At 44.4% G+C, this 14,873-nt stretch overlaps 1 protein-coding gene across 1 annotated transcript in view; it reads right to left on the reverse strand.

Moving 5' to 3' along the window:
• The window catches only part of LOC134354636 (xenotropic and polytropic retrovirus receptor 1 homolog), a 411,898-nt gene that overhangs the window by 192,639 nt on the left and 204,386 nt on the right, over positions 1-14,873 (reverse strand). The window contains exon 4 of the mRNA XM_063063679.1: positions 2,045-2,265. Within this exon, the coding sequence (XP_062919749.1) occupies positions 2,045-2,265 (221 nt within the window). The remainder of the gene's footprint in view (positions 1-2,044; positions 2,266-14,873) is intronic.

Consider the following 14,873-nt stretch of genomic DNA (forward strand, 5'->3'; position numbering starts at 1 on the left):
AAGGACACTCCAAGCAACTCCACAAGAAGGTTACTGAAAAGCAGAAGTCAGGAGATGGAGACAAGAAAATTTCCAAATCTGAATATGCCTTGGAGTACAGTCAAGTCAATCATCAAGAAATGGAAGGAATATGGCACACCTGCATATCTGCCTGCAGTAGGCCGTCCTCAAAAATTGAGTGACTGTGCAAGAAGCAGACTAGTGAGGGAGGCCACCAAGATACCTATGACAACTCTGGAGGAGTCACAAGCTTCAGTAGCTGAGATGGGACAAATTGTGCATACAACTGTTTACCGGGTAGTTCATCATTTGCAGCTTTATGGGAGAATGGCAAAGAGAAAGCAACTGTTGAATAAAAAATACATGAAATCTCGGCTAGAATTTGCTAGAAGGCATGTGGGAGATTCAGAAGTCAGCTGGAAGAAGGTTCTATGGTCTAATGAAACCATAATGAAGGTTCTTTGGCCATCAGACTAAATGATAAGTTTGGTGTAAGCCAAATACTGCACATCATCAAAAACACACCATCCCGACCATGAAGCATGGTGGGGTTGCATCATGCTGTGGGGATGCTTCACTGCAGCAAGCCCTGGAAGACTTGTGAAGGTAGAGGGTAAAATGAATGCAGCAAAATGCAGGGAAAACCTGATGCAGTCTGCAAGAGAACTGTTTTGGGAGATTAGTTTTCAAGCAAGACAATGACCCCAAGCATAAAGCCAAAGCTACATAGGAATGGCTTAAAAACAACAAAATTGATGTCCTGGAGCAGCCAAATCAGAGTCCAGACCTCAATCCAAATGACAAATTGTGGCTGGACTTGAAAAGACCTATTTACTCATGATCCCTGTGCAATCTGACAGAGTTTGCGCAGTTTTGCAAAGATGAATGGGGCAAAATTGCAGTGTCCAGATGTGCAGAGCTGATCGAGACCTACCCACACAGACTCAAGGCTGTAATTGCCGGTGAGTAGGTGAGTAATAATGCAATCAACTATCTTGTGTTTAATAATTGTAATAAATTTAGACCAATTTGGCGAAATTTGTTTTTACTTTGACATGAAAGAATCTTTTTCTGTTGATCAGTGTCAAAAGAGCCTAATTAAATCCACTGTGATTCAATGTTGTAAAACAATAAAACATGCAAACTTCTAAGGGTGGGTGAATACTTTTTACAGGCGCTGTAAATTAAGACAGTTGTGATATGGAGAAACAACAGGGCCATGTGGTCAACTGGATGCCCTTTGAGAGGGATAGGTTTATATTTGATGGGCCTTGTCTCCTTTTATGCGAAAGTATTCTATGAACTCGACATAGATTTTCTATGAAATTGGAAAGAGAATAGATTATCAAAATTTTCATGTTTAATACAATTAAAGGACTTCCTCTGATGCACTGAGATAAACTATTTCCTCTAAGGAACATAGCATTAAGATTTTAGCTAGGCCAGTCTGGGTGACATTAAAGAATATTTCCTTACAGAATAGGTAAGGTAAATCTGGAACTGCACTTAAAAACAATTGCAGCCATGGGTCAAAGAAAAATTTCCTAACTGAGACTTTTCCCCTATTTTCTTGGTAATAAGGGAAATAAACCAAGGGACACATGTGGGGTTAATGCAAAGGTCCCAACTCCACACACCCACCCCCCCCCCCACCAATCTAACAGGTTTGAGGGACTGTGTGCCTAGATTTCTTCCTTCATGTTGTTAACTGGGGAACACGGGAAATAAGCAATGGATGGTTTTGAACCTGCAGTTACAGTTGTTATAGTTTCATTGCCTTAATGTCATCCTTGACTGGCAATCCGATCGACCTGATGAAAGATTAAATATTACTGTATACAATGGTTCTTTTGCAGCTTGCATGCCTAATCAAGATAATCTCTTATACTCACATTCATTACTGTCTGCTCATCATCAGAAGTAGTACACAGCCAAAAAAGGAGCATAACTTATGCAGCTTTAAAATCACAGCTGCAACAAACGTCAATTTATTTAACAATCACAGGATATTTTATTGTCAGCAGACTTGGCGGTCTTCCCTTACCTGGTAATTTTGGAGTAGGATCAGGCTGAGGTAGAACTCACTGAAGGCTAACTTCAGGTCACGAATGTTCCTATGATGCACACGTTCCTTATGGGAGAGAGGGAACACAATCCTCCGCTGCCGCAAGTTAGAGAATGCATTGCGGTCCATCTGCACTTCAAGTGTTGACTGCAGCTCGTTCTGGAGTGTAGCAAATCTGCGCTGAGCTTCAGCAAGTTTTTCTGTAAGTCAGATAAATGATCGCATTAGCACATCACTTCTAAAATCAAGCTCTTTACTTCAGATCCCCTATTTGTGTGAACGGCAACCCTCTATTCAGACACACAGCAGCAGGAACAAGTTTGGCGAAGGTTCAAAGAAGCACTTGATCATGCCACTAGAAGAGATTTCCATTTGCACATGACATTAAAGGAAGCCAGTGAAGCCACTGAGTTTATGCTCCCTTTTAGAGATAAACTTTCTCACCTACCTATCAACTTCACTCTGATTGACAGTTACCTGTCAATTAAAGGGTAATTTACAGTGGCCAATTAATTGGCGCATCTTTGAGATGTGGAAGAAAATGGAGGACCTGCGATAAACCCACATGGTTATAGTTTGAATGAACAAACTCTATGTGATAGCACTGAAGGACAGAATTGAAACTGGTGCGCTGGGGCTGTGAAGCGGTGCTATGCCACTGTTCTGTTGGAAGGGAAGGAGAACCTCAGGAATAGTACATTCAACAGAGATGTAGGCCTGAACAAACATTAATAGCTATGAACTCAAGAATCTTCAGGCCCTGTTGAACTTCATTCCAGTGCCTCAAAAGAATGGTCTGTCAGTGGTTGATGCATTGGTTTTAATCTTCCAAACTCCCCCAAGTTCAGCAAAATTTTCATTACACTGGAATTGTCATAATTTTTTTTGGAAATTGATGCTGCCTGACTTGCTGAGCTCCTCCAGCATTTTGTGTGTGTTGGTCTAGATTTTGCTCGTGCTGTTCTGGTGGTGGAGGTGGGGGGTTGAAACTAGAGTTGTATGAGGTTGGGAATCCAAGTACCAAGGCAGCCAGTGGAGTGATTGTGGGGAAAGCAGATGTTAAACCTATACACAGACAGGAACCAAAAGGTTGAGCATGGTAGGACTAACGTTCTGAGTTGCTTCTAATTCAATACAAGGAATACTATATTTAAGGCAAATAAGCTTACAACAGCATGGATCAGCATATGAAATTATGATATTGTTGCCATTAGTGAGACTTGGTTGAAGGTGGAACAGGACTGGCAGCTCAGTGTTCTGTGGTACTGTTGTTTTAGGCATGATAGAGGAGGAGGTATTAAAGGGGGAGAAAGGGGATTACTAGTCAGGGAAATTGCCATGGCAGTGTTCAGAGTGGAGTCATTCAGATAATGCTATATGGGTGGAATTGAAGAATAATAAAGGGATGACCATGTTTGTGGAATTACATTATAAACCACACAATAGACGGATTTAGAGGACAATTCTAAGAGCTTCTGCAAATCCTTTAAGAGCAAAAGAATAGCAAGGGACAAAATTGGTCCATTTGAAGATCAGCATGGTCATCAATGGATGGAGCTGAAAAAATACTTGCTGTCTTGAGGCAAATTAGGGTGGATAAATCCCCAAGGACTCACAAGGTGTCCCCTCGGACCCTGGCAGAGGTATTTAAAACAACCTTAATCACAGATGTTGTGTCAAGAGGACTGGAGGATAGCTAACATTGTTCTGTTGTTCAGGAAAACTCTTAAGAATAGCTGGGAAATTATAGGTTGGTGGGCCAGACATCAGTAGGAGGTAAATTACTAGAGGTATTCTAAGGAACAGAATATACAGTGGATTCCAGTTAATTGGGATACATTATGACCAGTACCTTATGGCCCAATTCAGCGGCTGCCCCAATTAGCTGAAGTTGCGTGGAAATAATTCAAAAGGTATACACGAAGAGTAGGGGTCCCAGAAGAAATCCCTGAGGCACACCACTGGTCACCCACCTCCAAGCAGAAAATGACCCATCTACAACCATGCTTTGTCTTCTGTGGGCAAGCCAGTTCTGATCCACAAAGCAATGTCCCCTTGGATCCCATGCCTCCTTACTTTCTTAATAAGCCTTGCATGGGGTACCTTATCAAATGCCTTGCTGAAATCCATATACAGTGGCATGCGAAAGTTTGGGCATCCCTGGTCAAAATTTCTGTTACTGTGAATAGTTAAGTGAGTAGAAGATGCACTGATCTCTAAAAGTTATAAAGTTAAAGTTGAAACATTCTTTTCAACATTTTAAGCAAGATTAGTGTATTATTTTTGTTTTGTACAATATTAGAGTGAAAAAAGGAAAGGAGCACCATACAAAAGTATGGGCACCCCAAGACATTTGAGCCCTCAGATAACTTTTACCAAGGTCTCAGACCTTAATTAGCTTGTTAGGGCTATGGCTTGTTCATAGCCATTGTTAGGAAAGACCAGGTGATGCAAATTTTAAAGCTTTATAAATACCCTGACTCCTCAAACTTTGACCCAACAATCAGCAGCCATGGGCTCCTCTATGCAGCTGCCTAGCACTCTGAAGATTAAAATAAATGATGCCCACAAAGCAGAAGGCTATAAGAAGATAGCAAAGAGTTTTCAGGTAGCTGCTTCCTCAGTTTGTAATGACCTTCAGGAAGATTTAACAGACTCTGGAGTGCTGGTGCACTGTTCTACTGTGCAGTGACACCTGCACAAATATGACCTTCACAGAAGAGTCATCAGAAGAAAACCTTTCTTGCGTCCTCACCACAAAATTCAGCGACAGAAGTTTGCAAAGGAACATCTAAACAAGCCTGATGCATTTTGGAAACAAGTTCTGTGGACTGATGAAGTTAAAATAGAACTTTTTGGCCACAATGAGCAAAAGTATGTTTGGAGAAAAAAGGGTGCAGAATTTCATGAAAAGAACACGTCTCCATCTGTTAAGGATGGGGGTAGATCGATTATGCTTTGGGTTTGTGTTGCAGCTAGTGGCATGGGGAACATTTCACTGGTAGAGGGAAGAATGAATTCAATTAAATACCAGCAAATTCTGGAAGCAAACATTACACCGTCTGTAAAAGAGCTGAAGATGAAAAGAGGATGGTTCTACAACAGGATAATGATCCTAAACACACCTCAAAATCCACAATGGACTACTTCACGAGGTGCAAGCTGAAGGTTTTGCTATGGACCTCACAGTCCCCCAACCAAAACTTCATTGAAAATCTGTGGATAGACCTCAAAAGAGCAGTACATGCAAGACGGCCCAAGAATCTCACAGAACTAGAAGCCTTTTGCAAGGAAGAATGGGTGAAAATCCACCAAACAAGAATTGAAAGACTCTTAGCTGGCTACAGGAAGCGTTTACAAGCTGTGATACTTGCCAATGGGGGTGTTACTAAGTACTGACCATGCAGGGTGCCCAAACTTTTGCTTCAGGCCCTTTTCCTTTTTTGTTATTTTGAAACTGTAAAAGATGGAAATAAAAAAGTAATCTTGCTTGAAATATTAAAGAAATGTGTCATCTTTAACTTTATGCCTATTGAAAATCAGGTCATCTTTTACTCGCTTAGCTATTGACAGTAACAGAAATTTTGACCAGTGATGCCCAAACTTTTGCATGCCACTGTACACTACGTTTACTGCTCTACCTTCATCAATGTGTTTAGTCACATCCTCAAAAAATTCAACACTCACAACACGCTGGAGAAACTCAGCAAGTCGGGCAGCATCCGTGGAAACGATGAGTCGACGTTTCCGGCCGGAACCCTTCATCAGGACTGAAGAGGGAAAGGGCAGAGGCCCTATAAAGAAGGTGGGGGAGGGTTGGAAGTAGAAGGCTGGTAGATTCAGTTGAAAAACCAGCAATTTGAAAGACAAAGGGGTGGGGGAGGGGAAGTAGGGAGGTGATAGGCAGCTGGGGGAGGGGGCAGAGTGAAATAGGGATAGAGGAAGGGAGGGGGAGGGAATTACCGGAAGTTGGAGAATTCTAAGGTCATACCAAGGGGCTGGAGATTATCTGCACGGTTTATGAGGTGTTGCTCCTCCAACCTGAGTTTAGCCTCATCATGGCAGTAGAGGAGGCCATGTATGGACATATCTGAATGGGAATGGGAAGCAGAGTTGAAGTGGGTGGCTACCGGGAGATCCTGTCTGTTGTGGCGGATGGAGCGGAGGTGCTCGACGAAGCGGTCCCCCAATTTGCGTCGGGTTTCACCGATGTAGAGGAGGCCGCACTGGGAGCACCGGATGCAATAGATGACCCCAACAGACTCACAAGTGAAGTGTTGCCTCACCTGGAAGGACTGTTTGGGGCCCTGAATGGTGGCAAGAGAGGAGGTGTAGGGACAGGTGTAGCACTTACGCTTACAGGGATAAGTGCTGGGTGGGAGATCCGTGGGGAGGGATGTGTGGATAAGGGAGTCGCGGAGGGACGTGTGGATAAGGGAGTCACGGAGGGACCGATCCCTGCGGAAAGCAGAGAGGGGTGGAGAGGGAAAGATGTGCTTATGTGCTTAGTGGTGGGGTCCTGTTGAAGGCGGCGGAAGTTGCGGAGGATAATGTGCTGGATCCGGGGGCTGGTGGAGCGGTAGGTGAGGACAAGGGGAACTCTGTCCCTGTTGTGGTGGCGGGAGGATAGGGTGAAGGCCGAAGTGCAGGAAATGGAGGCTATGCGGGTGAGGGCATCATTGATGACAGCAGAAGGGAAACCACGATCCTAAAGAAAGAGGACATTTGAAATGTCCTGGAACGGAAAGTCTCATCCTGGGAGCAGATGCGGTGGAGACAGAGGAACTTGGAATAGCGAATGGCATTTTTGCATGTGGCGGGGTGGGAAGAGGTATAGTCGAGGTAGTTATGAGAGTCAGTGGGCTTGTAGAAGACGTCAGCGGACAGTCTGTCTCCAGAGATGGAGACCGAGAAATCGAGAAAGGGGAGAGAGGTGTCCGCGATAGACCAAGTGAATTTGAGGGCTGGGTGGAAGTTTGAAGTAAAGTCGATGAAATTGACGAGCTCAGCATGGATGCAGGAAGCAGCACCAATGTAGTCGTCAATGTACCGAAGGAAAATTTGGGGAGCAGTACCAGAATAGGTTTGGAGCACAGACTGTTCCACATAACCAACAAAGAGGCAGGCATAGCTGGGGCCCATGCGAGTTCCCATAGCTACACCCTTAGTCTGAAGAAAGTGGAAAGAGCCAAAAGAGAAGTTATTAAGTGTGAGAACCAGTTCCGCCAACGGGAGGAGGGTAGTGGTGGTGGGGAACTGGTGAGGTCTATTATCCAGGAAGTAGCAGAGGGCTCTGAGGCCTTCTTGATGGGGAATGGAGATGTATAAGGATTGTACATCCATAGTAAAAATGAAGCCGGGGAACTGGAAGTTATTGAAGAGGTGGAGGGCATGGGATGTATCCTGGATGTAGGTGGGGAGGGACTGAACTATGGGTGACGAAATGGAGTCCAGGTAGGCAGATACAAGTTCGGTGGGACAGGAGCAGCAGGAACTATGGGTCTACCTGGACAGTCAAGCTTGTGTATCTTGGGGAGGAGGTAAAACCGAGCGGCACGAGCTTAGTGGCTGAGGATGGTTATGGTGCGGGAAACAATGGTCTGATGTTTTTGGTGGGGTCCTGTTCCAGGGGTAAGTTACTGATCCCAGCATCTGCAGATTATTTTGTGTTCTCAAAAAATTCAATTCAGGCTCGTAAGGCACAACCTGTCTTTTACAAAGCCATGCCACCTAATCCTAATCATATTATGCCTCTCCAAATGTTCATAAATCCTGCCTCTCAGGATCTTATCCATCAACTTACCAACCACTGAAGTACGACTCACTGGTCTCTAATTTCCGAGGCTACCTCTATTCCCTTTCTTGAATAATGGAACAACATCCGCAACCCTCCAATCTTCCGTAACCTCTCCCGTTCCCATTGATAATGCAAAGATCATTTCCAGAGGCTCAGCAATCTCCTCCCTTGCCTCCCACAGTAGCCTGGGGTACATCTTGTCTGGTCCTCGTGACTTATCCAACTTGATGCTTTCCAAAAGCTCCAGCACATCCTCTTCCTTAATACCGACATGCTCAAGCTTTTCAGTCCGCTGTGCATCATCCCTAAAATTGCCCAGATCCTTTTCTGTAGTGAATACTGAAGCAAAGTATTCATTAAGTACCTCTGCTAGCTCCTCCGGTTCGATAAACACTTTTCCACTGTCACACTTGATTGGTCCTATTCTCTCATGTTTTATCCTCTTGCTCTTCACATACTTGTAGAATACCTTGGGGTTTTCCTTAATTCTGCTTGCCAAGTCTTTCTCATGGCCTCTTCTGGCTCTCCTAATTTCATTCTTTCATTCCTTCCTGCTAGCCTTATAATTTTCTAGATGTCTATCACTACCTAGTTTTTTGAACCTTTTGTAAGCTCTTTTCTTCTTGACAAGATTTACAACAGCCTTTGTACACCATAATTCCTGTACCCTACTATCCTTTCCCTGTTTCACTGGAACATACCTATGCAGAACTCCATGCAAATGTCCCCTGAACATTTGCCACATTTCTTCCGTACATTTCTCTGAGAACATCTGTTTCCAATTTATGCTTCCAACTTCCTGCCTGATAACCTCATATTTCCCCTTACTCCAATTAAACGCTTTCCTAACTTGCCTGGTCCTCTCCCTCTCCAATACTATGGTAAAGGAGATAGAATTGTGATTACTGAGTGATCTGACACCTGACCAGGTTCATTTCCCAATACCAGATCAAGTACATCCTCACCTCTTGTAGGCTTATCTGCATATTGTGTCAAGAAACCTTCCTGAACACACCTAACAAACTCCACCCCATCTAAACCCCTTGCTCTAGGGAGATGCCAATCAATATTTGGGAAATTAAAATCTCCCACCACACCACGACAACCCTGTTATTATTACACCTTTCCAGAATCTGTCTCCCAGTATGCTCTTCGATGTCCCTGTTACTATTGGGTGGTCTATAAAAAAACACCCAGTAGAGTTACTCACCCCTTCCACTTCCACCCACAGAGACTCCGTAGACAATCCCTCCATGATGTCCACCTTTTCTGCAGCCATGACACTATCTCTGATCAACAGTGCCACGCCCCCACCTCTTTTGCCTCCCTCCCTGTCCTTTCTGAAACATCGAAAGCCTGGCACTTGAAGTAACCATTCCTGTCCCTGAACCATCCAAGTCTCTGTAATGGCCACAACATCATAGCTCCAAGTACTGCCTTCTATTGGTTAACCAATCCACTATCCATGCCAATACAATCCTCCAACTCCATGTATCCGTATCTTATTTAAGTCTCTTGTGCGGCACCTTATCGAACACCTTCTGGAAGTATACAACATCCACCTGTTCCCCTCTATCCACAGCACTCATTATGTCCTCAAAAAACTCCAGTAAGTTTGTCAAACAGGACCTGCCCTTTCTGAATCCATGCTGCGTCTGTCTCATGGAACCACTCCTTTCTAAAAGTTTCGCTATTTCTTCCTTTATGACAGCTTGAAGCATTAAATCTACAAGAGTGGACTGAAAATCCATATAGATAAGTTCATTAACTTGCAGCATTTGATGGCTAGGAGAATATTCTTAGCACAAAGAATTGAAAATGAGCAGCTACAGATTTCTGGTGTTAACACTGATAACCAACGTGTATTAGTCTGACTGGTTGCATATTACCAAATATCAGCAGAATACTAATGCTGGAACCAGCAGTTCAACAATTGATATTTAGACCCACTTAGGAAGAACAGCCAATGTAAGAGTCAGCAAGCTGTAGAGGCACAGACTACACTTGCAAAGAAAGCAGACTTCCTACAAGGGAAGTTAATAGGACTAAATACTGGAAGTAACATTATCTGAAGTAACTGAATTAATTCAAAAGGCACACTATACATTCACTGCACTATACATTTTTACAACTCATTTTTAAACACCTGTACAAAGAATATTTTACTTCAATTGTCAATGGTTCAGATTATTTCTACTGATGTTATTTTCAGCAAATTTCAAAGTTCCTCAGAGCCAGTTTTATCCAACCCAATATTACCTGGGAATGAAATTAGAAATATTTCCTTTTGAATTTTATTCCACTTTAGACTATTAAAGAAGAGAACATTATACCTGAGAGCAAAAACCACTTACATAACAATGATAGAAAGCAATAGTTCAGTGCTTATCTAGTGGTATAGTGGTATCAGTCTCAGATACAATGTTAGATCTGCTTCATTAATCGATTTTATCCTAAGTGTCAGCAGGCAATACCATTGGCTTAAACTCCATTTTTCAAAAGGGAGGCATAAAATTTGTCAGTATTTTCACTTAAGATGCATATCCAGTGGCCCATTGTTGTAAATGAGTATTGGCATCAGAAATGCTATCCTGACTCTAGAATCCTCCTTTTTTAATGCAACCTTGAAGGAAGCTTGAAGATATTCAACCAAGTGAATGTAAAAGATCAGCATGCACTTCTGGCCAAATGTTACCACTCAGCATTCACCAATTCAATAGACATTCCATTGCTGTTCATGTGTACAAACTGGCTGCTACTCAGTAAAGGTGACTGGACTCTAAAAGTTCCCTTGATTTCACGTTTCTCCTTTGTGAGGTTGATGAACAAATGCTTCCAGCCTCAGACACATGCCACCACTGGCAAAGGAGTAACATGTACAAACATGTCATATAAACCTACTGACCTGGGTAGCATTTGAAAATCATCTGATTTAATTTTTTTACCAGAAGAGCCAATCCAACCCCTCTGCCCCCTATAATCCAGTTATGACCTACTGAAGGCTACCTTAAGAGCGAATAAAAAACTATTCCAACTGAAGTTACAGATGGAATGGGATGCATGCCAGCTCTGGCAGGGTTTGCAGGTCGTTACTTTGTACAATACAAAACCTAACAACATGAATGGATTCACTCTCAGATGAGCTCAACACCTTTTATGCATGCTTTGAAAGGGAGAATAAAACTAACCAATGAAAATCCCTGCAGCATCGGTTGGCCCTGTGATCTCAGTCTTGGAGGTTGATATCAGAACATCTTTCAAGAGGATGAACTCTCTCTGAAGTCAGGCCCTTTAATCTCCCATTGTGGCAGTGGGAGGCTTCCATCTGCTTCAAAAGGGCAACAATCATACCAGTGCCAAAAGAGAGCAACGATTATTGTCAAGTTGCACTTACATCTAATGTGATGAAATGCTTTGAGGGGTTGGTCATGGCCAGAATCAAATTCTGCCTAAGCAAGTACCTGAACCTGCTGTGATTTGCCAAGGCCACAATAGGTTAACAGAGGATACAATTTCATGGGCTCTCTACTTGGCTTTGGATCACCTGGACAATAACAACATCTACATCAACCGTCTCGACTTCACCGCACCTTGTCCCCATTCACCTCACTCCTTCGGAACGCTCTGCTCTCCACTCCCTCCGCACTAATCCTAACCTTATTATTAAACCCGCTGATAAGGGGGGGTGCTGTTGTAGTCTGGCGTACTGACCTCTACCTTGCCGAGGCGCAGCGACAACTCGCGGATACCTCCTCTTATTTACCCCTTGATCGTGACCCCACTAAGGAGCACCAGGCCACTGTCTCCCACATTATCACCGACTTTATCCGCTCAGGGGATCTCCCATCCACTGCTACCAACCTTATAGTTCCCACACCCCGCACTTCCCGTTTCTACCTCCTACCCAAGATCCACAAACCTGCCTGTCCTGGCCGACCTATTGTCTCAGCTTGCTCCTGCCCCACCGAACTCGTTTCTGCATACCTCGACACTGTTTTATCACCCCTTGTTCAATCCCTTCCGACCTATGTCGTGACACTTCTCACGCTCTTAAACTTTTCGATGATTTTAAGTTCCCTGGCCCCCACCGCTTTATTTTCACCATGGATGTCCAGTCCTTATATACTTCCATCCCCCATCAGGAAGGTCTCAAAGCTCTACGCTTCTTTTTGGATTCCAGACCTAATCAGTTCCCCTCTACCACCACTCTGCTCCGTCTAGCAGAATTAGTCCTTACTCTTAATAATTTCTCCTTTTGCTCCTCCCATTTCCTCCAAACTAAAGGTGTAGCTATGGGCACCCGTATGGGTCCTAGCTATGCCTGCCTTTTTGTTGGGTTTGTGGAACAATCTATGTTCCGTGCCTATTCTGGTATCTGTCCCCCACTTTTCCTTCGCTACATCGACGACTGCATTGGCGCTGCTTCCTGCACGCATGCAGAACTCATTGACTTTATTAACTTTGCCTCCAACTTTCACCCTGCCCTCAAGTTTACCTGGTCCATTTCCGACACCTCCCTCCCCTTTCTAGATCTTTCTGTCTCTGTCTCTGGAGACAGTTTATCCACTGATGTCTACTATAAGCCTACTGACTCTCACAGCTATCTGGACTATTCCTCTTCTCACCCTGTCTCTTGCAAAAACGCCATCCCCTTCTCGCAATTCCTCCGTCTCCGCCGCATCTGCTCTCAGGATGAGGCTTTTCATTCTAGGACGAGGGAGATGTCTTCATTTTTTAAAGAAAGGGGCTTCCCTTCCTCCACTATCAACTCTGCTCTTAAACGCATCTCCCCCATTTCACGTACATCTGCTCTCACTCCATCCTCCCACCACCCCACTAGGAATAGGGTTCCCCTGGTCCTCACCTACCACCCCACCAGCCTCCGGGTCCAACATATTATTCTCCGTAACTTCCGCCACCTCCAAGGGGATCCCACCACGAAGCACATCTTTCCCTCCCCCCCCCCTGCATTCCGCAGGGATCGCTCCCTACACAACTCCCTTGTCCATTCGTCCCCCCCATCCCTCCCCACTGATCTCCCTCCTGGCACTTATCCGTGTAAGCGGAACAAGTGCTACACATGCCCTTACACTTCCTCCCTTACCACCATTCAGGGCCCCAAACAGTCCTTCCAGGTGAGGCATCACTTCACCTGTGAGTCGACTGGGGTGATATACTGCGTCCGGTGCTCCCGATGTGGCCTTTTGTATATTGGTGAGACCCGACGCAGACTGGGAGACCGCTTTGCTGAACATCTACGCTCTGTCCGCCAGAGAAAGCAGGATCTCCCAATGGCCACACATTTTAATTCCACATCCCATTCCCATTCTGACATGTCTATCCACGGCCTCCTCTACTGTAAAGATGAAGCCACACTCAGGTTGGAGGAACAATACCTTATATTCCGTCTGGGTAGCCTCCAACCTGATGGCATGAACATCGACTTCTCTAACTTCCGCTAAGGCCCCACCTCCCCCTCGTACCCCATCTGTTACTCATTTTTATGCACACATTCTTTCTCTCACTCTCCTTTTTCTCCCTCTGTCCCTCTGAATATACCTCTTGCCCATCCTCTGGGTCACCCCCCCCTCCTGTCTCATGATCCTCTCGTATCCCCTTTTGCCTATCACCTGTCCAGCTCTCGGCTCTATCCCTCCCCCTCCTGTCTTCTCCTATCATTTTGCATCTCCCCCTCCCCCTCCAGCTTTCAAATCCCTTACTCACTCTTCCTTCAGTTAGTCCTGACGAAGGGTCTCGGCCTGAAACGTCGACTGCGCCTCTTCCTATAGATGCTGCTTGGCCTGCTGCGTTCACCAGCAACCTTGATGTATGTTGCTTGAATTTCCAGCATCTGCAGAATTCCTGTTGTTTTTATCTACATCACGGTTCTGTTTACTGATTACAGCTCAGCATTCAACACAATCACACAAGCTCCAAAACCCAGACCTCTGTACCTCCCTTTGCAACTGGATCCTTGACTTCCTCATTGGGAGACCACAGTCGGTGCAGATCAGAAATACCACCTCCTCCTTGCTGGGAATCAATACTGGCACACCTCAAGGATATGTACTTAGTCCACTGCTCTACTCTCCCCACACCCAGAACTGGGTGGTCAGGCACAGCTCAAACACCATCTATAAATTTGCTTATGACACAACTACTGTCGGCAGAACTACTGTGATGCAGAGGCGCAGAGGACTGATATCGATCAGCTGGATGAATGCTGTAGCAACAACCTTGCACTCAATATCAGTGAGACCAAGGAACTTTTTGTGGTCTTCAAGAAGTCCTCATCGAGGGATCGGCAGTGAAAAGGACAAGCAGTTACAAATTCCTGGGTGTCAACATCTTGGAAGATCCATCCTGGTGTTAACTATTGATGCAATTACAAAGAATATATGACAGCAACAGCTCAGCTTCATTAGGAGTTTGAGGAGACTTGGTATGTCATCTAAGACTTTCACAAATTTCTTTGGAGGTAACGTGGAGAAACTTACAACTGGTTACACCACTGTCTGGTATGGCCAGCTCCATAACGGTATGAGCCTCCCCAGTACTGAGGACAGTTTCAAAAGATGATGCCTCAAAAAGGCGACATCCATCATTATGGACCTCCATCGCCCAGGATGTGCCCTCTTCTCACTTCTACCATCAAGGAGGAGAATCAAATGCCTGAAGGCACACATGCAAAGTTTCAGGATCAGCTTCTTCCCCTCCACCATCAGATTTCTGAATGGACAATGAACCCACGTACACTACTTCACTATTTTTTGCTCTCTTTTTGCACTATTTATTCAAATATAAATATATAGGTATTTTATTGTAATTTATTATTATTGTGTATTGCTGTCACAAAACAATAATTTTCACAACATACTGTATGCCAGTGATATTAAATCTGATTCTGATTCGCATTCTGCCCACCTGCCTGTCTTTTCAATAGGATGTGTTTCCTTAGAATGATTCTTTGAAAAATTCAATCAAATTAGTCATACAGGATCCACAGTATTC

Source organism: Mobula hypostoma, chromosome 12 (assembly GCF_963921235.1).
Source record: "Mobula hypostoma chromosome 12, sMobHyp1.1, whole genome shotgun sequence".
NCBI classification, from domain to species: Eukaryota; Metazoa; Chordata; class Chondrichthyes; order Myliobatiformes; family Myliobatidae; genus Mobula; species Mobula hypostoma.